Source organism: Panulirus ornatus, chromosome 69 (genome assembly GCF_036320965.1).
Source record: "Panulirus ornatus isolate Po-2019 chromosome 69, ASM3632096v1, whole genome shotgun sequence".
Classification (NCBI taxonomy): domain Eukaryota; kingdom Metazoa; phylum Arthropoda; class Malacostraca; order Decapoda; family Palinuridae; genus Panulirus; species Panulirus ornatus.
Window position 1 is genome coordinate 634478 of NC_092292.1, and position 23901 is coordinate 658378.

The window sequence follows — 23901 nt, forward strand, 5'->3', positions numbered from 1 at the left end:
GCCTCGCAACCATACAACATTGTTGGAACCACTATTCCTTCAAACATACCCATTTTTGCTTTCCGAGATAATGTTCTCGACTTCCACACATTCAAATATATATATATATATATATATATATATATATATATATATATATCCCTGGGGATAGGGGATAGGGGACAAAGAATACTTCCCACGTATTCCCTGCGTGTCGTAAAAGGCGACTAAAAGGGGAGGGAGCGGGGGGCTGGAAATCCTCCCCTCTCGTTTTTTTTTTTTTTTTTTTTTTTTTTTTCCAAAAGAAGGAACAGAGAATTGGGCCAGGTGAGGGTATTCCCTCAAAGGCCCAGTCCTCTGTTCTTAACGCTACCTCGCTAATGCGGGAAATGGCGAACAGTTTGAAAGAAAGAAAGATATATATATATATATATATATATATATATATATATATATATATATATATATATATATATATATATTATTCATTTTATCTATTCATCATACTTTGTCGCTGTCTCTCACGTTAGCAAGGTAGCACAAGGAAACAGACGAAAGAATGGCCCAACCCACCCACATACACATGTATATACATATACGTCCACACATGCACATATATATATACATATATATATATATATATATATATATATATATATATATATATATATTTTTTTTTTTTTTTTTTTTTCAAACTATTCGCCATTTCCCGCATTAGCGAGGTAGCGTTAAGAACAGAGGACTGGGCCTTTGAGGGAATATCCTCACCTGGTCCCCTTCTCTGTTCCTTCTTTTGGAAAAAAAAAAAAAAAAAAAAAAACGAGAGGGGAGGATTTCCAGCCCCTGCCGACATATTTACATCCAATAGTGTCTCTTTCACAAAAATATCAATGAATACATAGAAGCAGTGAAAAGTTTTTATCGAGGATGTAAGGCGTGTGTACGTGTAGGAAGAGAGGAAAGTGATTGGTTCTCAGTGAATGTAGGTTTGCGGCAGGGGTGTGTGATGTCTCCATGGTTGTTTAATTTGTTTATGGATGGGGTTGTTAGGGAGGTAAATGCAAGAGTCTTGGAAAGAGGGGCAAGTATGAAGTCTGTTGGGGATGAGAGAGCTTGGGAAGTGAGTCAGTTGTTGTTCGCTGATGATACAGCGCTGGTGGCGGATTCATGTGAGAAACTGCAGAAGCTGGTGACTGAGTTTAGTAAAGTGTGAGGAAGAAGAAAGTTAAGAGTAAATGTGAATAAGAGCAAGGTTATTAGGTACAGTAGGGTTGAGGGTCAAGTCAATTGGGAGGTGAGTTTGAATGGAGAAAAACTGGAGGAAGTGAAGTGTTTTAGATATCTGGGAGTGGATCTGTCAGCGGATGGAACCATGGAAGCAGAAGTGGATCATAGGGTGGGGGAGGGAGCGAAAATTTTGGGAGCCTTGAAAAATGTGTGGAAGTCGAGAACATTATCTCGGAAAGCAAAAATGGGTATGTTTGAAGGAATAGTAGTTCCAACAATGTTGTATGGTTGCGAGGCGTGGGCTATGGATAGAGTTGTGCGCAGGAGGATGGATGTGCTGGAAATGAGATGTTTGAGGACAATGTGTGGTGTGAGGTGGTTTGATCGAGTAAGTAACGTAAGGGTAAGAGAGATGTGTGGAAATAAAAAGAGCGTGGTTGAGAGAGCAGAAGAGGGTGTTTTGAAATGGTTTGGGCACATGGAGAGAATGAGTGAGGAAAGATTGACCAAGAGGATATATGTGTCGGAGGTGAAGGGAACGAGGAGAAGAGGGAGACCAAATTGGAGGTGGAAAGATGGAGTGAAAAGGATTTTGTGTGATCGGGGCCTGAACATGCAGGAGGGTGAAAGGAGGGCAAGGAATAGAGTGAATTGGAGCGATGTGGTATACAGGGGTTGACGTGCTGTCAGTGGATTGAATCAGGGCATGTGGAGCGTCCGGGGTGGGCCGTGGAGGGCTGTGTGGGTATGTATATTTGCGTGTGTGGACGTGTGTATGTACATGTGTATGGGGGGGGGTTGGGCCATTTCTTTCGTCTGTTTCCTTGCGCTACCTCGCAAACGCGGGAGACAGCGACAAAGTAAAAAAAAAAAAAAAAAAAAAAAAAAAAAACATACTCTAATAATGAACACACGAGTCCACAAGCTCTTAACCATTTCCCTTAATAACAATCAATACCCCATGCACCCCAATTACACCCTCTACTGCCACATTACGTACCTTCGCATTAAAATCTCATCACTAATACCCGATCTTGTACATCAAAACTGCTGACACACTCATCTCCTCCAAAAACACTTGCCTCTCATGATCTTTCTTCTCACAGCAAGGTGCATAAGCACCAATAATCAACCATCAGTACCTACAGACTTTAAGTCTTAGCAACATCAACCTGATACATATATATATATATATATATATATATATATATATATATATATATCATCAGATTGGGGAAGAGCAGTGTGGTTTCAGAAGTGGTAGAGGATGTGTGGATCAGGTGTTTGCTTTGAAGAATGTATGTGAGAAATACTTAGAAAAGCAAATGGATTTGTATGTAGCATTTATGGATCTGGAGAAGGCATATGATAGAGTTGATAGAGATGCTCTGTGGAAGGTATTAAGAATATATGGTGTGGGAGGAAAGTTGTTAGAAGCAGTGAAAAGTTTTTATTGAGGATGTAAGGCATGTGTACATGTAGGAAGAGAGGAAAGTGATTGGTTCTCAGTGAATTTAGGTTTGCGGCAGGGGTGTGTGATGTCTCCATGGTTGTTTAATTTGTTTATGGATGGGGTTGTTAGGGAGGTAAATGCAAGAGTTTTGGAAAGAGGGGCAAGTATGAAGTCTGTGGGGGATGAGAGAGCTTGGGAAGTGAGTCAGTTGTTGTTCGCTGATGATACAGCGCTGGTGGCTGATTCATGTGAGAAACTGCAGAAGCTGGTGACTGAGTTTGGAAAAGTGTGTGGAAGAAGAAAGTTAAGAGTAAATGTGAATAAGAGCAAGGTTATTAGGTACAGTAGGGTTGAGGGTCAAGTCAATTGGGAGGTGAGTTTGAATGGAGAAAAACTGGAGGAAGTGAAGTGTTTTAGATATCTGGGAGTGGATCTGGCAGCGGATGGAACCATGGAAGCGGAAGTGGATCATAGGGTGGGGGAGGGGGCAAAAATCCTGGGGGCCTTGAAGAATGTGTGGAAGTCGAGAACATTATCTCGGAAAGCAAAAATGGGTATGTTTGAAGGAATAGTGGTTCCAACAATGTTGTATGGTTGCGAGGCGTGGGCTATGGATAGAGTTGTGTGCAGGAGGATGGATGTGCTGGAAATGAGATGTTTGAGGACAATGTGTGGTGTGAGGTGGTTTGATCGAGTGAGTAACGTAAGGGTAAGAGAGATGTGTGGAAATAAAAAGAGCGTGGTTGAGAGAGCAGAAGAGGGTGTTTTGAAGTGGTTTGGGCACATGGAGAGGATGAGTGAGGAAAGATTGACCAAGAGGATATATGTGTCGGAGGTGGAGGGAACGAGGAGAAGAGGGAGACCAAATTGGAGGTGGAAAGATGGAGTGAAAAAGATTTTGTGTGATCGGGGCCTGAACATGGAGGAGGGTGAAAGGAGGGCAAGGAATAGAGTGAATTGGAGCGATGTGGTATACCGGGGTTGACGTGCTGTCAGTGGATTGAAGCAGGGCATGTGAAGCGTCTGGGGTAAACCATGGAAAGCTGTGTAGGTATGTATATTTGCGTGTGTGGACGTATGTATATACATGTGTATGGGGGGGGGTTGGGCCATTTCTTTCGTCTGTTTCCTTGCGCTACCTCGCAAACGCGGGAGACAGCGACAAAGTATAATAATAATAAAAAAAATATGTATATATGTATATATGTATATATATATGTAAAAAATTATATGTATATATATATGTATGTATATATATATATATTATTCATTTTATCTATTCATCAGAATAGTGTGGTTTCAGAAGTGGTAGAGGATGTGTGGATCAGGTGTCTGCTTTGAAGAATGTATGTGAGAAATACTTAGAAAAGCAAATGTATTTGTATGTAGCATTTATGGATCTGGAGAAGGCATATGATAGAGTTGATAGAGATGCTCTGTGGAAGGTATTAAGAATATATGGTGTGGGAGGCAAGTTCTTAGAAGCAGTGAAAAGTTTTTATCGAGGATGTAAGGCATGTGTACGTGTAGGAAGAGAGGAAAGTGATTGGTTCTCAGTGAATGTAGGTTTGCGGCAGGGGTGTGTGATGTCTCCATGGTTGTTTAATTTGTTTATGGATGGGGTTGTTAGGGAGGTGAATGCAAGAGTTTTAGAAAGAGGGGCAAGTATGAAGTCTGTTGGGGATGAGAGAGCTTGGGAAGTGAGTCAGTTGTTGTTCGCTGATGATACAGCGCTGGTGGCTGATTCATGTGAGAAACTGCAGAAGCTGGTGACTGAGTTTGGTAAAGTGTGTGAAAGAAGAAAGTTAAGAGTAAATGTGAATAAGAGCAAGGTTATTAGGTACAGTAGGGTTGAGGGTCAAGTCAATTGGGAGGTAAGTTTGAATGGAGAAATACTAGAGGAAGTAAAGTGTTTTAGATATCTGGGAGTGGATCTGGCAGCGGATGGAACCATGGAAGCGGAAGTGGATCATAGGGTGGGGGAGGGGGCGAAAATTCTGGGAGCCTTGAAGAATGTGTGGAAGTCGAGAACATTATCTCGGAAAGCAAAAATGGGTATGTTTGAAGGAATAGTGGTTCCAACAATGTTGTATGGTTGCGAGGCGTGGGCTATGGATAGAGTGGTGCGCAGGAGGATGGATGTGCTGGAAATGAGATGTTTGAGGACAATGTGTGGTGTGAGGTGGTTTGATCGAGTAAGTAACGTAAGGGTAAGAGAGATGTGGAGAAATAAAAAGAGCGTGGTTGAGAGAGCAGAAGAGGGTGTTTTGAAATGGTTTGGGCACATGGAGAGAATGAGTGAAGAAAGGTTGACCAAGAGGATATATGCGTCAGAGGTGGAGGGAACGAGGAGAAGAGGGAGACCAAATTGGAGGTGGAAAGATGGAGTGAAAAAGATTTTGTGTGATCAGGGCCTGAACATGCAGGAGGGTGAAAGGAGGGCAAGGAATAGAGTGAATTGGAGCGATGTGGTATACCGGGGTTGACGTGCTGTCAGTGGATTGAATCAGGGCATGTGAAGCGTCTGGGGTAAACCATGGAAAGCTGTGTAGGTATGTATATTTGCGTGTGTGGACGTAGGTATATACATGTGTATGGGGGTGGGTTGGGCCATTTCTTTCGTCTGTTTCCAAAACATCAAAAAAAAAAATACATATATATATTTTTTTTTTTTTTTTTTTTTTTCCAAAAAGAAGGAACAGAGAAGAGGGCCAGGTGAGGATATTCCCTCAAAGGCCCAGTCCTCTGTTCTTAATGCTACCTTGCTATCGTGGGAAATAGCGAATAGTATGAAAAAAAAAAAATATATATATATATATATATATATATATATATATATATATATATATATATATATATATATATATATATATATATATATATATATATATATATATATACTTCTTTCTTTCAAATTATTCGCCATTTCCCGCATTACCGAGGTAGCGTTAAGAACAGAGAACTGGGCCTTTGAGGGAAGATCCTCACCTGGCCCCCTTCTCTGTTCCTTCTTTTGGAAAATTAAAAAAAAAAAAAAACGAGAGGAGAGGATTTCGAGCCCCCCGCTCCCTCCCCTTTTAGTCGCCTTCTACGACACGCAGGAAATACGTGGGAAGTATTCTTTCTCCCCTATCCCCAGGGATGATATATATATATATTTTTCTTTTCTTTCAATATTTTCTTTTCTTTCTTTCAAACTATTTGCCATTTCCCGCATTAGCGAGGTAGCGTTAAGAACAGAGGACTGGGCCTTTGAGGGAATACCCTCACCTGGCCCAATTCTCTGTTCCTTCTTTTGGAAAATTGAAAAAAAAAACCGAGAGGGGAGGATTTCCAGCCCCCCACTCCCTCCCCTTTTAGTTGCCTTCTACGACACGCAGGGAATACGTGGGAAGTATTCTTAATCCCCTATCCCCAGGGAAATATATATATATATATATATATATATATATATATATATATATATATATATATATATATATATATATATATATATATATTTTTTATAATATATATTTCTTTTTTTTTTTTGTCTCCCGCGTTTGCGAGGTAGCGCAAGGAAACAGACGAAAGAAATGGCCCAACACACCCCCATACACATGTATATACATACGTCCACACACACACAAATATACATACCTACACAGCTTTCCATGGTTTACCCCAGGCGCTTCACATGCCCTGATTCAATCCACTGACAGCACGTCAACCCCGGTATACCACATCGATCCAATTCACTCTATTCCTTGCCCTCCTTTCACCCTCCTGCATGTTCAGGCCCCGATCACTCAAAATCTTTTTCACTCCATCTTTCCACCTCCAATTTGGTCTCCCACTTCTCGTTCCCTCCACCTCCGACACATATATCCTCTTGGTCAATCTTTCCGCACTCATTCTCTCCATGTGCCCAAACCATTTCAAAACACCCTCTTCTGCTCTCTCAACCACGCTATTTTTATTTCCACACATCTCTCTTACCCTTACGTTACTTACTCGATCAAACCAACTCACACCACACATTGTCCTCAAACATCTCATTTCCAGCACATCCATCCTCCTGTGCACAACTCTATCCATAGCCCACGCCTCGCAACCATACAACATTGTTGGAACCACTATTCCTTCAAACATACCCATTTTTGCTTTCCGTGATAATGTTCTCGACTTCCACACATTCTTCAAGGCTCCCAGGATTTTCGCCCCCTCCCCCACCCTATGATCCACTTCCGCTTCCATGGTTCCATCCGCTGCCAGATCCACTCCCAGATATCTAAAACACTTTACTTCCTCCAGTTTTTCTCCATTCAAACTTACCTCCCAATTGACTTGACCCTCAACCCTACTGTACCTAATTACCATGCTCTTATTCACATTTACTCTTAACTTTCTTCTTTCACACACTTTACCAAACTCAGTCACCAGCTTCTGCAGTTTCACACATGAATCAGCCACCAGCGCTGTATCATCAGCGAACAACAAATGACTCACTTCCCAAGCTCTCTCATCCCCAACAGACTTCATACTCTTTCCAAAACTCTTGCATTCACCTCCCTAACAACCCCATCCATAAACAAATTAAACAACCATATACATATATATATATATATATATATATATATATATATATATATATATATATATACATATATACATCTCAACGTATACATACATATATATACACACACTGACGTATAAATATATACACATGTACATAATTCATACTGTCTGCCCTTATTTATTCCCGTCACCACCCTACCACACATGAAATGAAAACCCCCTCCCCCCGCATGTGCGCGAGGTAGCGCTAAGAAAAGACAACAAAGGCCACATTCGATCACACTCACTCTCTAGCTGTCTTGTATAGTGCACCAAAACCACAGCTCCCTTTCCACATCCAGGCCCTACACAACTTTCCATGGTTCACCCCAGATGCTTCACATGCCCTGGTTCAATCCACTGACAGCACGTCGACCCCGGTATACCACATCGTTCCAATTCACTCTATTCCTTGCATGCCTTTCACCCTCCTGCGAGTTCAGGCCCTGATCACTCAAAATCTTTTTCACTCCATCTTTCCACCTCCAATTTCGTCTCCTACTTCTCACTCCCTCCACCTCATATATATCCTCTTTGTCAATCTTTCCTCACATATTCTCTCCATGTGACCAAACCATTTCAAAACACCCTCTTCTGCTCTCTCAACCACACTCTTTTTATCACCACACATCTCTCTTACCCTTTCATTACTTACTCCATCAAACCACCTCATACCACATATTGTCCTCAAAAATCTCATATCCAGCACATCCACCCTCCTCCACACGACTCTATCTATAGCCCACACTTCACAATCATATAACATTGTTGGAACCACTATTCCTTCAAACATACCCATTTTTGCTTTCCAAGACAACGTTCTCGACTTCCATACATTTTTCAACGCTCCTAGAACTTTCGTCCCCTCCCCCACCCTATGATTCACTTCCGCTTCCATGGTTCCATCTGCTGCCAAATCCACTCCCAGATATCTAAAACACTTCACTTCCTCCAGTTTTTCTCCATTCAAACTTACCTCCCAATTGACTTGTCCCTCAACTCTACTGTACCTAATCACCTTGCCCTTATTCACATTTACTCTCAGCTTTCTTCTTTCACACCCTTTACCAAACTCAGTCACCAGCTTCTGCAGCTTCTCACATGAATCAGCCACCAGCGCTGTAACATCAGCGAACAACATCTGACTCACTTCCCAAGCTCTCTCATTCACAACAGACTGCATACTTGCCCCTCCTTCCAAGACTCTTGCATTCACCTCCCTAACAACCCCTATCTATAAACAAATTAAACAACCATGGAGACATCACGCACACCTGGCGCAAACCAACATTCACTGAGAACCAATCACTTTTCCTCTCTTCCTACATGTACATATTGCCTTACATCCTCAAAAAAAAACTTTTCACTGCTCTAAGAACTTACCTACCACACAATATATTCTTAATACCTTCCACAGAGCATCTCTATCAACGCTATCATATGCCTTCTCCAGATCCATAAATACTACATACAAATCCATTTCCTTTTCTATGTAATTCTCACACACATTTTTCAAAGCAAACACCTGATCCACACATCCTCTACAACTTCTGAAACCGCACTACTCTTCCCCAATCTGATGCTCTGTACATGCCTTCACCCTCTCAATCAATACCATCCCATATAATTTCCCAGGAATACTCAACAAACTTATACCTCTGTAACTTGAGCACTCACTCTTATCCCCTTTGCCTTTGTACAATAGCACTATGCAAGCATTCCGCTACTCCTCAGGCACCTCACCATGAGTCATATATACATTAAATAACCTTACCAACCAGTCAACAATACAGTCACCCCCTTTTTTAATAAATTCCACTGCAATAAAAAGTGAGATATACATAAGTATACGTATGTAAGTCGGAGAGATGGCCAGAGAGCGTTATTGGATTACGTGTTAATTGACAGGCGCGAGAAAAAGAGACTTTTGGATGTTCATGTGCTGAGAGGTGCAACTGGAGGGATGTCTGATCATTATCTTGTGGAGGCAAAGGTGAAGATTTGTATGGGTTTTCAGAAAAGAAGAGAGAATGTTGGGGAGAAGAGGGTGGTGAGAGTAAGTGAGCTTGGGAAGGAGACTTGTGTGAGGAAGTACCAGGAGAGACTGGGTACAGAATTGAAAAAGGTGAAAACAAAGGACGTAAGGGGAGTGGGGGAGGAATGGGATGTATTTAGGAGAGCAGTGATGGCTTGTGCAAAAGATGCTTGTGGCATGAGAAGTGTGGGAGGTGGGTTGATTAGAAAGGGTAGTGAGTGGTGGGATGAAGAAGTAAGATTGTTAGTGAAAGAGAAGAGAGAGACATTTGGATGATTTTTGCAGGGAAAAAATGCAAATGAGTACGAGATATATAAAAGAAAGAGATAGGAGGTCATGAGAAAGGTGCAAGAGGTGAAAAAGAGGGCAAATGAGAGTTGAGGTGAGAGAGTATCATTGAATTTTAGGGAGAATAAAAAGATGTTCTGGAAGGAGGTAAATAAAGTGCGTAAGACAAGGGAGCAAATGGGAACTTCAGTGAAGGGGGCTAATGGGAGGTGATAACAAGTAGTGGTGATGTGAGAAGGAGATGGAGTGAGTATTTTGAAGGTTTCTTGAATGTGTTTGATGATAGAGTGGCAGATATAGGGTGTTTTGGTCGAGGTGGTGTGCAAAGTGAGAGGGTTAGGGAAAATGATTTGGTAAACAGAGAAGAGGTAGTAAAAGCTTTGCGGAAGATGAAAGCCGGCAAAGCCGGTGGGTTTGGATGGTATTGCACTGGAATGTATTAAAAAAGAGGGTGACTGTATTGTTGACTGGTTCGTAAGGTTATTTAATGTATGTATAACTCATGGTGAGGTGCCTGAGAATTGGCGGAATGCGTGCATAGTGCCATTGTACAAAGGCAAAGGGGATAAGAGTAAGTGCTCAAATTACAGAGGTAAACAGTTTGTTGAGTATTCCTGGTAAATTATATGGGAGGGTATAGATTGAGAGGGTGAAGGCATGTACAGAGCATCAGATTGGGGAAGAGCAGTATGGTTTCAGAAGTGGTAGAGGATGTGTGGATCAGGTGTTTGCTTTGAAGAATGTATTTGAGAAATACTTAGAAAAGCAAATGGATTTGTATGCAGCATTTATGATCTGGAGAAGGCATATGATAGAGTTGACAGAGATGCTCTGTGGAAGGTACTAAGAATATATGGTGTGGGAGACAAGTTGTTAGAAGCAGTGAAAAGTTTTTATCGAGGATGTGAGGCATGTGTACGTGTAGGAAGAGAGGAAAGTGATTGGTTCTCAGTGAATGTAGGTTTGCGGCAGGGGTGTGTGATGTCTCCATGGTTGTTTAATTTGCTTATGGATGGGGTTGTTAGGGAGGTGAATGCATGAGTTTTGGAAAGAGGGGCAAGTATGCAGTCAGTTGGGGATGAGAGAGCTTGGGATGTGAGTCAGTTGTTGTTCGCTGATGATACAGTGCTGGTGGCTGATTCATGTGAGAAACTGCAGAAGCTGGTGACTGAGTTTGGTAAAGTGTATGAAAGAAGAAAGTTAAGAGTAAATGTGAATAAGAGCAAGGTTATTAGGTACAGTAGGGTTGAGGGTCAAGTCAACTGGGAGGTAAGTTTGAATGGAGAAAAACTGGAGGAAGTAAAGTGTTTTAGATATCTGGGAGTGGATCTGGCAGTGGATGGAACCATGGAAGCAGAAGTGGATCATAGGGTGGGGGAGGGGGTGAAAATCCTGGGAGCCTTGAAGAATGTGTGGAAGTCGAGAACATTATCTCCGAAAGCAAAAATGGCTATGTTTGAAGGAATAGTGGTTCCAACAATGTTGTATGGTTGCGAGGCGTGGGCTATGGATAGAGTAGTGCGCAGGAGGGTGGATGTGCTGGAAATGAGATGTTTGAGGACAACATGTGGTGTGAGGTGGTTTGATCGAGTAAGTAATGTAAGGGTAAGAGAGATGTGTGGAAATAAAAAGAGCGTGGTTGAGAGAGCAGAAGAGGGTGTTTTGAAATGGTTTGGGCACATGGAGAGAATGAGTGAGGAAAGATTGACCAAGAGGATATATGTGTCGGAGGTGGAGGGAACGAAGAGAAGTGGGAGACCAAACTGGAGGTAGAAAGATGGAGTGAAAAAGATTTTGAGTGATCGGGGCCTGAACATGCAGAAAGGGTGAAAGGCGGGCAAGGAATAGAGTGAATTGGATCGATGTGGTATACCGGGGTCGACGTGCTATCAATGGATTGAATAAGGGCATGTGAAGCGTCTGGGGTAAACCATGGAAAGTTCTGTGGGGCCTGGATGTGGAAAGGGAGCTGTGGTTTCAGGTATTATTGCATGACAGCTAGAGACTGAGTGTGAACGAATGGGGCCTTTGTTGTCTTTTCCTAGCGCTACCTTACACACATGAGGGGGAGGGGGTTGTTATTCCATGTGTGGCGGGGTGGCGATGGGAATGAATAAAGGCAGACAGTGTGAATTGTGTGCATGTGTATATATGTATATGTCTGTGTGTGTATATATGTGTACCTTGAGATGTATGGGTATGTATATTTGCATGTGGGGACATGTATGTATATACATGTGTATGGGGGTGGGTTGGGCCATTTCTTTCGTCTGTTTCCTTGCGCTACCTCGCAAACGCGGGAGACAGCGACAAAGCAAAATAATAATAATAATACTGCAATATCCAAACCTGCTGCCTTGCCGGCTTTAATCCTCCGCAAAGCTTTTACCACCTCTTCTCTGTTTACCAAATTCTCCCTAACTCTCTCACTTTAAACACCACCTCAACCAAAACATCCCTATATCTGCCACTCTATCATCAAACACATTCAACAAACTTTCAAAATACTCACTCCATCTCCTTCTCACATCAACACTACTTGTTATTACCTCCCCATTAGCCCCCTCACTGACGTTCATATTTGCTCCCTTGTCTTACGCACTTTATTTACCTCCTTCCAAAACATCTTTTTATTCTCCCTAAAATTTAATGATACTCTCTCACCCCAACTCTCATTTGCCCTCTTTTTTGCCTCTTGCACCTTTCTCTTGACCTCCTGCCTCATACTTTTATACATTTCCCAGTCATTTGCATTATTTCCCCTGTGAAAATCATCCAAATGCCTCTCTCTTTTCTTTCACAAAACTCTTACTTCTTCATCCCACCACTCACTATCTTTTCTAATCTGCCCACCTCCCACGCTCCTCATGCCAAAGGCATCTTTTGCGCAAGCCATCACTGCTTCCCTATATACATCCCATTCCTTCCTCACTCCCCTTACCTCCTTTGTTCATACCTTTTTCCATTCTGTACTCAGTCTCTCCTGGTACTTCCTCACACAAGTCTCCTTCCCAAGCTCACTTACTCTCACCACTCACTTCACCCCAACATTCTCTCTTCTTTTCTGAAAACCTCAACAAATCTTCACCTTCACCTCCACAAGATAATCATCAGACATCCCTCCAGTTGCATCGCTCAGCACATTAACATCCAAAAGTCTCTCTTTCGCGCGGCTATCAATTAATACGTAATCCAGTAACGCTCTCTGTCCATCACTCCTACTTCACCCTTGAGCTTCATTTCACTCAGAGCCAAGAGTGGTTTGGAAATATCTTGGGAGTAAAGTCAGGGGTTAGTGAGAGGACAATAGCAAGGGAAGGAGTAGCACTACTCCTGAAACAAGAGTGGTGGGAGTATGTTATAGAGTGCAAGAAAGTAAACTCTAGATTGATATGGGTAAAACTGAAAGTGGATGGAGAGAGATGGGTGATTATTGGTGCATATGCACCTGGGCATAAAAAGAAAGATCATGTGAGGCAGGTGTTTTGGGAACAGCTGAATGAGTGTGTTTGTAGTTTTCATACACGAGACCGGGTTATGGTGATGGGTGACTTGAATGCAAAGGTGAGTAATGTGGCAGATGAGGGAATAATTGGTGTACATGGGGTGTTCAGTGTTGTAAATGGAAATGGTGAAGAGCTTGTAGATTTATGTGCTGAAAAAGGACTGGTGGTTGGGAATACCTTGTTTAAAATGAGAGATATACATAAGTATACGTAAGTAAATAGGAGTAATGGTCAGAGAGCATTATTAGATTACGTGTTAATTGATAGGAAGTGCGAAAGAGAGACTTTTGGATGTTAATGTGCTGAGAGGTGCAACTGGAGGCATGTCTGATCATTATCTTGTGGACGGCGAAGGTGAAGATTTGTAGAGGTTTTCAGAAAAGAAGAGAGAATGTTGGGGTGAAGAGAGTGGTGAGAGTAAGTGAGCTTGGGAAGGAGACTTGTATTATGAAGTATCAGGAGAGACTGAATACAGAATGGAAAAAGTGAGAACAAAGGGCATAAGGGGAGTGGGGGAGGAATGAGATGTATTTAGGGAAGCAGTGATGGCTTGCACAAAAGATGCTTGTGGCATGAGAAGCGTGGGAGGCGGGCAGATTAGAAAGGGTAGTGAGTGGTGGGATGAAGAAGTAAGATTATTAGTGAAAGAGAAGACTGAGGCATTTGGACGATTTTTGCTAGGGAAATAATGAAAATGACTGGGAGATATGTAAAAGAAAGAGGCAGGAGGTCGAGAGAAAGGTGCAAGAGGTGAAAAAGAGGGCAAATGAGAGTTGGGGTGAGAGAGTATCATTGAATTTTAGGGAGAATAAAAAGATGTTTTGGAAGGAGGTAAATAAAGTGCGTAAGACAAGGGAACAAATGGGAACATCAGGAAAGGGGGCTAATGGGGAGGTGATAACAAGTAGTGGTGATGTGAGGAGATGGGGTGAGTATTTTGAAGGTATGTTGAATGTGTTTGATGATAGAGTGGCAAATATATGGTGTTTTGGTCAAGGTGGTGTGCAAAGTGAGAGGGTTAGGGAGAATGATTTGGTAAACAGAGAAGAGGTAGTAAAAGCTTTGCGGAAGATGAAAGCCAGCGAAGCAGCAGGTTTGGATGGTAGTGCATTGGAATTTATTAAAAAAGGGGGTGACTGTATTGTTGATTGGTTGGTAAGGTTATCTAATGTTTGTATGACTCATGGTGAGGTGCCTGAGAATTGGCGGAATGCTTGCATAGTGCCATTGTACAAAGGCAATGGGGCAAAGTGAGTGCTCAAATTACAGAGGTATAAATTTGTTGAGTAGTCCTGGGAAATTATATGGGAGGGTATTGATAGAGAGGGTGAAGGCATGTACAGAGCATCAGATTGGGGAGGAGCATTGTGGTTTCAGAAGTGGTAGAGGATGTGTGGATCAGGTGTTTGCTTTGAAGAATGTATGTGAGAAATACTTAGAAAAACAAATGGATTTGTATGTAGCATTTATGGATCCTGGAGAAGGCATATGATAGAGTTGATAGAGATGCTCTGTGGAAGGTATTAAGAATATATGGTGTGGGAGGCAAGTTGTTAGAAGCAGTGAAAAGTTTTTATCGAGGATGTAAGGCATGTGTACGTGTAGGAAGAGAGGAAAGTGATTGGTTCTCAGTGAATGTAGGTTTGCGGCAGGGGTGTGTGATGTCTCCATGGTTGTTTAATTTGTTTATGGATGGGGTTGTAAGGGAGGTAAATGCAAGAGTCCTGGAAAGAGGGGCAAGTATGAAGTCTGTTGGGGATGAGAGAGCTTGGGAAGTGAGTCAGTTGTTGTTCGCTGATGATACAGCGCTGGTGGCTGATTCATGTGAGAAACTGCAGAAGCTGGTGACTGAGTTTGGTAAAGTGTGTGGAAGAAGAAAGTTGAGAGTAAATGTGAATAAGAGCAAGGTTATTAGGTACAGTAGGGGTGAGGGTCAAGTCAATTGGGAGGTGAGTTTGAATGGAGAAAAACTGGAGGAAGTGAAGTGTTTTAGATATCTGGGAGTGGATCTGTCAGCGGATGGAACCATGGAAGCGGAAGTGGATCATAGGGTGGGGGAGGGGGCGAAAATTTTGGGAGCCTTGAAGAATGTGTGGAAGTCGAGAACATTATCTCGGAAAGCAAAAATGGGTATGTTTGAGGGAATAGTGGTTCCAACAATGTTGTATGGTTGCGAGGCGTGGGCTATGGATAGAGATGTGCGCAGGAGGATGGATGTGCTGGAAATGAGATGTTTGAGGACAATGTGTGGTGTGAGGTGGTTTGATCGAGTAAGTAACGTAAGGGTAAGAGAGATGTGTGGAAATAAAAAGAGCGTGGTTGAGAGAGCAGAAGAGGGTGTTTTGAAATGGTTTGGGCACATGGAGAGAATGAGTGAGGAGAGATTGACCAAGAGGATATATGTGTCGGAGGTGGAGGGAACGAGGAGAAGAGGGAGACCAAATTGGAGGTGGAAAGATGGAGTGAAAAAGATTTTGTTTGATCGGGGCCTGAACATGCAGGAGGGTGAAAGGAGGGCAAGAAATAGAGTGAATTGGAGTCATGTGGTATACAGGGGTTGACGTGCTGTCAGTGGATTGAAGCAGGGCATGTGAAGCGTCTGGGGTAAACCATGGAAAGCTGTGTAGGTATGTATATTTGCGTGTGTGGACGTGTGTATGTACATGTGTATGGGGGGGGGGGGTTGGGCCATTTCTTTCGTCTGTTTCCTTGCGCTACCTCGCAAACGCGGGAGACAGCGACAAAGTATAAAAAAAAAAAAAAAAAGAAAAAAAAAAAAAAAAATATATATATATATATATATATATAAAAACGCCCATATACGCACACATTCATATGTAACATATCAACATATACATACACAGACATACATATATACACATGTACATATCCATATTTGCTTGCCTTCATCCATTCCTGTCGCTATCCCACCACACAACAAATAGCATTGGTATAAAAAATATGTGAATAATATGTAAGGCATGTGTAAAATCACAGATAAGAAAAACTATAAAAAAAACATAAAGTGTGTTATTTCCTTAAGTATGTGGAAAACAAATTTACACCCAAAAATACCTAAAATCATCATACATTCACATAAACAAGGAGTATCAAAGTATTCAAATCACCACTGAGGGCCCTCAACTATCAACTCAATTCCTCCAATCCAATATGGGGAAAGTATACTATTCTAGTAGGAATTTTCTTCAACTAAAACAGGACAGAATAATTTTGACAGGAATTTTTCTATATCACAGCAGCAGGTTAAACATAAATGTCTTTTAAGGTTTTCAGTAATGTCATACTGAAAAAGTTTATGGCTGATAACAAGGACTAAACATAAAATGAAAATAAAGCAAAGGAAACTATACAGACATGACAAAGTGATGCAAAGAAAGTCTGTGAAAAGTGGCAACATGCAAGGGTACATTTCTAAGGATAAAAAAAAAAAAATTAAAATCAATCTTAAGTACATACCATACAATATTTGGCAGTTATGCCTAAAAATGAGACTGCCAAAAAGCTAAATGTAGTCTGACAATAAAATGTTGGATGTTTAGAACAAACAGTAAAATGGTAAGTATGGACAAAGAAAAATAATTAAAGAAAAATCATGGTACACTTCTTGAGAAAGTGAAGAAATGTCTGTGAAGGGAGGGTATTAGTGATGATGAGTCATCTGGATGCCACAAATAAGCCACTTTCTCATATCATAAGATAAGGCGAAGGTGAAGATTTGTAGAGGTTTTCAGAAAAGAAGAGAGTGGTGAGAGTAAGTGAGCTTGGGAAGGAGACTTGTGTGAGGAAGTACGAGGAGAGACTGAGTACAGAATGGAAAAAGGTGAGAACAAAGGACGAAAGGGGAATGAGGAAGGAATGGGATGTATTTAGGGAAGCAGTGATGGTTTGTGCAAAAGATGCTTGTGGCATGAGAAGTGTGGGAGGTGGGCAGATTAGAAGGGGTAGTGAGTAGTGGGATGAAGAAGTAAGATTATTAGTGAAAGAGAAGAGAGAGACATTTGGACGATTTTTGCAGGGAAATAATACAAATGACTGGGAGATGAATAAAAGAAGGAGGCACGAGGTTAAGAGAAAGGTGCAAGATATGAGAAAGAGGGCAAATGAGAGTTGGGGTGAAAGAGTATCATTGAATTTTAGGGAGAATAAAGAGATGTTTTGGAAGGAGGTAAATAAAGTGCGTAAGACAAGGGAACAAATGGGAACTTCAGTGAAGGGGGCTAATGGGGAGGTGATAGTGGGAGGCTAGTGGTGATGTGAGAAGGAGATGGAGTAAGTATTTTGAAGGTTTGTTCAATGTGTTTGATGACAGAGTGGCAGATATAGGGTGTTTTGGTCGAGGTTGTGTGCAAAGTGAGAGGGTTAGGGAGAATGATTTGGTAAACAGAGAAGCGGTAGTAAAAGCTTTGCGGAAGATGAAAGCCGGCAAGGCAGTAGGTTTGGATGGTACTGAAGTGGAATTTATGAAAAACGTGGGTGACTGTATTGTTGACTAGTTGGTAAGGTTATTTAATGTATGTATAACTCATGGTGAGGTGCCTGAGGATTGGCAGAATGCTTGCATAGTGCTATTGTACAAAGGCAAAGGGGATAAGAGTGAGAGTTCAAATTACAGAAGTATAAGTTCGTTGTGTATTCCTGGAAAATTATATGGGAGGGTATTGATTGAGAGGGCGAAGGCATGTACAGAGCATCAGATTGGGGAAGAGCAGTGTGGTTTCAGAAGTGGTAGAGGATGTGTGGATCAGGTGTCTGCTTTGAAGAATGTGTATGAGAACTACTTAGAAAAGCAAATGGATTTGTATGTAGCATTTAAGGATCAGGAGAAGGCATATAATAGAGTTGATAGAGATGCTCTGGAAGGTATTAAGAATATATGGTGTGGGAGGCAAGTTGTTAGAAGCAGTGAAAAGTCTTTATTGAGGATGTAAGGCATGTGTATGTGTAGGAAGAGAGGAAAGTGATTGGTTCTCGGTGAATGTTGGTTTGCAGCAGGGGTGTGTGATGTCTCCATGGTTGTTTAATTTGTTAATGGATGGGGTTGTTAGGGAGGTGAATGCATGAGTTTTGGAAACAGGGGCAAGTATGCTGTCTGTTGTGGATGAGAGAGCTTGGGAAGCGAGTCAGTTGTTGCTCGCTAATGATACAGCGCTGGTGGCTGATTTGTGTGAGAAACTGCAGAAACTGGTGACCGAGTTTCGTAAAGTATGTGAAGGAAGAAAGCTGAGAGTAAATGTGAATAAGAGCAAGGTTATTAGGTACAGTAGGGTTGAGGGCCAAGTCAATTGGGAGGTAAGTTTGAATGGAGAAAAACTGGAGGAAGTGAAGTGTTTTAGATATCTGGAAGTGGATTGGGCAGTGGATGGAACCATGGAAGTGGAAGTGAATCATAGGGTGGAGAAGGGGGTGAAAGTTATGGGAGTGTTGAAGAGTGTGTAGAAGTCGAGAACATTATCTTGGAAAGCAAAAATGGGTATGTCTGAAGGAATAGTGGTTCCAACAATGTTATATGGTTGCGAGGCGTGGGCTATAGATAGAGCTGTGCGGGGGAGGGTGGATGTGCTGGAAATGAGATGTTTGAGGACAATATGTGGTGTGAGGTGGTTTGATCGAGTAAGTAATAATAGGGTAAGTGAGATGTGTGGTAACTGAAAGAGTGTGGTTGAGAGAGCAGAAGAGGGTGTTTTGAAATGGTTTGGTCACATGGAGAGAATGAGTGAGGAAAGATTGACCAAGAGGATATATGTGTCAAAGGTGGAGGGAACGAGAAGTGGGAGACCAAATGGGAGGTGGAAAGATGGAGAGAAAAAGATTTTGAGTGATCGGGGCATGAACATGCAGGAGGGTGAAAGGCAGGCAAGGAATAGAGTGAATTGGAATGATGTGGTATACCGTGGTTAACGCGCTGTCAATGGATTGAACCAGGGCATGTGAAGCGTCTGGGGTAAACCATGGAAAGTTCTGTGGGGCCTGGTTGTGAAAAGGGAGCTGTGGTTTCGGTGCATTATATATAACAGCTAGAGACTGAGTGTGAACGAATGTGGCCTTTGTTGTCTTTTCCTAGCGCTACCTTGTGCACATGCGGGGAGAGGGAGTTGTTATTTCATGTGTAGCAGGGTGGCGATGGGAATGAATAAAGGCAGACAGTATGAATTATGTACAAGTGTATATATGTATATGCCTGTGTGTGTATATATATATATATATATATATATGTATACGTTGAGATGCATAGGTATGTATATTTGTTTGTGTGGACGTGTATGTATATACATGTGTATGTGGGTGGGTTGGGCCATTCTTTATTCTGTTTCCTTGCGCTAACTCACTAACGCGGGAGACAGCAATAAAGTAAAATAAATAAATATACCTAGAAATATTATTTTCCTATGTTCTTGCAAAGCATGCATAAAATTAAAAACATTAATGACTAACATCTATTCATTTTTTATCATACTTTGTCACTGTCTCCCATGTTAGCTAGGTAGTGCAAGGAAACAGACGAAAGAATGGCCCAACTCACCCACATACACATGTATATACATACACACTCACACACACACATATTCATACCTATACATTTTGACATATACATACATATACATACACAGACTTATACATATATACACACATATTTATACTTGCTGCCTCCATCCATTCCCATCGCCACCCCGCCACACATGAAATGGCACCCCCCTCCCCCTGCACGCGTGCGAAGCAGCACTAGGTAAAGACAACAAAGGCCACATTTGTTCACACTCAGTCTCTAGCTGTCATGTGTAATGCACAGAAAATGTCTAACATGTAAGATTAAAAGATGTATCAAAACTAACCTCAATGTTACCAATATGCTACAAACAATATGCTTACTTGTCCAGGGTTGCAGACTTGGAGCTATCACCACTTTCAAATTCTAGAAGGTCCACAAAGCTCATACGGTAGAGGTCACGCACAGTACACACAGATGGCATGTGCAGGAGTTTTTCTGGTAACAGATGAAATTCTTTCATAATATTTGCCAATCGTACTGGCAGCTCCTTACGTAAGAACAAGTAGGAGTCACTGTTGGTGGCATTTTCACCTGAAAATAGAAAGAAAATTCTGTTTACAAAAAAAAACTCAAAGACAATGGGAAAATCATTTTTGAAGCAATGTTTATAATTGGATAACAGATATTCCCTTAAAGGATTAGGGTAAACATACACATCTTTACTAATAATAGGCACTATGGGCCCTTGGTAGAAAAGGCTGCATGTACTTGCTCTAACTATTGTAAATGGGAGAGTTAAAGATATCTGGTAAATAGAAGCTCTCTTTTCAAATTACATAAAACCTTGTTTCTCTTCTTACCTTTTCTGTTCATTGTAAGTTCTTAAACTCCCTTTTCATGTCATCACCAAAACAATCACATATTTCTTACTGTAATCTTAACCTGATTCAGTGTACCTGCAAAACTAGTGTTCATGCATTTCTTTAAGACACAGTATATCATAATGTTATAATTAGAAGCCTTTTCTCCTTATTAACAAAAGTATGGTTAAAGGATATAAAAATTTGTAAACTAAGGATCCAACTACAGGTTACATTTGACAAAACAAGTAGGTGGAAAATTCTCTAGGCAACTGTTTATTTCCCTTCAGTGAATCATGGTTGAATACCTCCTTTAGCAATGTGCATGGCCTGTTATGGGGCCCTACAATTTGCTATAAAATAGCAAAGAGAGACCAGGTACAAAATAAAATAGGGAGAATCAAAGCTTATAACATTTCCTTGCCACATATGTTTGTCCAGCCACACCAGGAGCCTGTCAATATGACATAAAACAGGTCAACTGTCAATCAATAGCCAGATGGATAATTTCTTTTTTCTAACAATTATACATTTGACAAAAACATTAATTGTTTTTTGGGCCCCTAAAAAAGCTAAATACTAAAACGATGTGCAATGTCAGTTCTACCCATAGGTAGTTTTTTGAGATCACTCTCATTCCTCCTTCTTGGAGTGGAGTTATGTGAGTCATTCAAAAATTTCTGGAATCATGCCCAAGTTCAGGCTTTCTTTTCAGATGTTTAGGGCCTGTGCTAATAATGCTTTATAAGTTCCAAAAGTCCAGTCCTGCAGCAAATGTATACTATAAGTATGCTTTTAACGGCCCTTTTCAAGTCCTTCAGAGTAGTCATGAAATCTGCTGTGTGACTTAAGGGACTGCTGTTTACGAAGAATTTGTTTGGGTAACTTATGCTTGACCTGTTCTCTACTTTCATCCCCAGATGGGGATTGGACTTCAGTCTGCTATCCCCAAGCAGGGATTTGCTAATATAGTTGCAAATAAAAAATTCTAAACTGAATTATCCCTAAATAATTTCATCAGACTGAATCATAAAGCAACTTGACTGTGCAGATATGGATTATAAGGGTCATAAACTGAATGAATTTTTTTTATTTTTTCCAAAAGAAGGAACAGATGGGGCCAGGTGAGGATATTCCAAAAAAGGCCCAGTCCTCTGTTCTTAACGCTACCTCGCTAACACGGGAAATGGCGAATACTTTAAAAGAAAGAAAAAAAGAAAAAATGGAATACAATTTCAAATCACAAAAAATTATTTCTTTTTCTATGATGAATGCTTTCACATCCAACATGTATAAAATTAAATCTTGAGAACAAAATGCACGGTACTTCCTTCTAAAAAATCAATAGTACTTAATCATTAGGAAGAAAATATTTTGTGAATACAGCTTCATGCTCATCTCGTATGATGCTATGGTGTAAGATATGGTCAAGTTGTATACTGGAAGTAATGTAGCTTTAACATAATTAAATCAGAGCCCTAACTACCAAAGCAAATACAATTCTCATTCTTGATTCAAAATCAAATTGAATATCCATGCTTGCAGGGCCTTATAATGTACAATATCTTTTTAAAGTTCTTGGATAATGGCCACTTCCTTGAACAAAGAACATGTGCCTGCAACCCATAACCCACCACTCAGTAACCTATTCACAATCATGCCGAGTGTATCATTCATGACCCTCCATCTCCCATAGCATGGTATTCCTTCCAGTTCAATGCATAAAAAATAAAATGCGAGTCATATTCAAATGAGAAAGCTGTGGCACTGATTGGAACTACTGATACTGAAAGAGATGAGTAAGAATTTCATGAACTGGATCTACATGCAAATGTTATAAACAAGAAAGATATGGTAAGCAGGGGTGAAAGTGGTATCAAGAAGAGAGTTTTGGCATATGAAACTGCCAGGTTTGTGTGGTCTGATGGTTGTAATCACATTTCAAAACTATAATTTCCATAGTTCTAGCAGGTGTGTTAGTTATACTAGTTAGATGAATGAAGAGGTTAGCCTCCATGACTAGTTTCAAAATATTTTTCTGTGCACTTGTGAATGTTTTGATTTTTCCCAACATAAAGCACAGTTGGTTAAACATAAAATCCAATGAGCAGTGAAAGGGATAAAGATCAGTTTTGGCTTAATGAACACTGATTCAGACTGCTTTCTTGATATCTTACTTCATTCCTTGTTTTCATCTGTAAATATGTCCTTTTCTATTCTTAGTGGGCCCGATGGAACTTGTCATCCTCTAATCCCTCAATCTACGTTCTCCATTAAAAAGAAAAATATCTGAGGACTTTTCTGTCTTATAGATAGCCCTTTCTACTTTTTTCTAGGTCTCACATAACTTATGATCTTTGTTCTTCAGTTCATTTGACAGGTTTGCTTTCCTTTGCTGGCTGAGCTATGACTTTTCCAGAGCTGCAATTCACTCCAACAGTGGAAGCATCTTTATTGTTCTTAATGAGACCTTTTATACCTCTTCCTCACCTCTGGTGAGCTTCTACAGTTTCCTCACCTCTGGTGAGCTTCTACAGTTAAGTTCAGACCTGAGTTATGAGCCACATCTTTGGTCCTACTGAGGTTACACATTTTTGATCCTGCAGTAGAGCAGCATCACTGGCACATCTTTGGTCTTGGATTAGTGACACATCTGTGGTGACATATCTTAAGTCCAGCTGCAGAGATAATTCTCTAGTACTATGGTAGCAAGACATTTCTGGTCCCACAGGGGTAACACACCTCTGGTCCTGCAGGGGTAACACACCTCTGGTCTTCCAATAATGGCATGCGGAGATGGTGGCAGCTTCTAAATAGTGGGGGAGAAGGGGGCTCACTGGAGCAATGAAGGCAACCATACACTATACTGAAGTTCTATACAACTAATTCTAAACAAAATGGAGGATTTGAGCACCCCCTACTTTTGAAAGTGGGGAGCTTCGGTCCCCTTGTGCCGCTGCCATGTTCCTGGCCCAGCAGTGATAACACTTCTTGTTCTACAGTGGTATATTTCTTCATGCAGTGGGCATATCATTAGTCCTACGATGATCTCAGATATTTGGTTTTTCAGTGGTGACATATTTCTAGTTATAAAATACGAACATATCTCTGCTCTGGTACTAGAATGGAGATATACTGATAAGAGAACAGCACCCCAAATGACAGTTGCCACACAGGACAGTTGCCCTCAAGGGTTAGGTGAAAAAGGAGCAATCTAGTGGTCATCCCTGAGGTGATGCTGAGTCATGAACATTGGCCTGTCTTGTGGGGTTGACTGTCCCCTGGGTCACTGGCTTTTCTCTACACACTGTCTTGTGGGGTTGACTGTCCCCTGGGTCACTGGCTGTTCTCTACACACTGTCTTGTGGGGTTGACTGTCCCCTAGGGTCACCAGCTGTACACCCCCCTCCCTGTAGTGGTGAACCATCATTGGCTTTATTAATAATCAT

General features: G+C 41.2%; 1 protein-coding gene across 3 annotated transcripts in view; it reads right to left on the reverse strand.

The window, feature by feature from the left end:
- The window catches only part of Pdk (pyruvate dehydrogenase kinase), a 355431-nt gene that overhangs the window by 213980 nt on the left and 117550 nt on the right, over positions 1–23901 (reverse strand). For all 3 annotated transcript variants that reach the window (XM_071660241.1, XM_071660240.1, XM_071660238.1), the window contains exon 2: positions 19973–20183. In XM_071660241.1, the coding sequence (XP_071516342.1) occupies positions 19973–20183 (211 nt within the window). The remainder of the gene's footprint in view (positions 1–19972; positions 20184–23901) is intronic.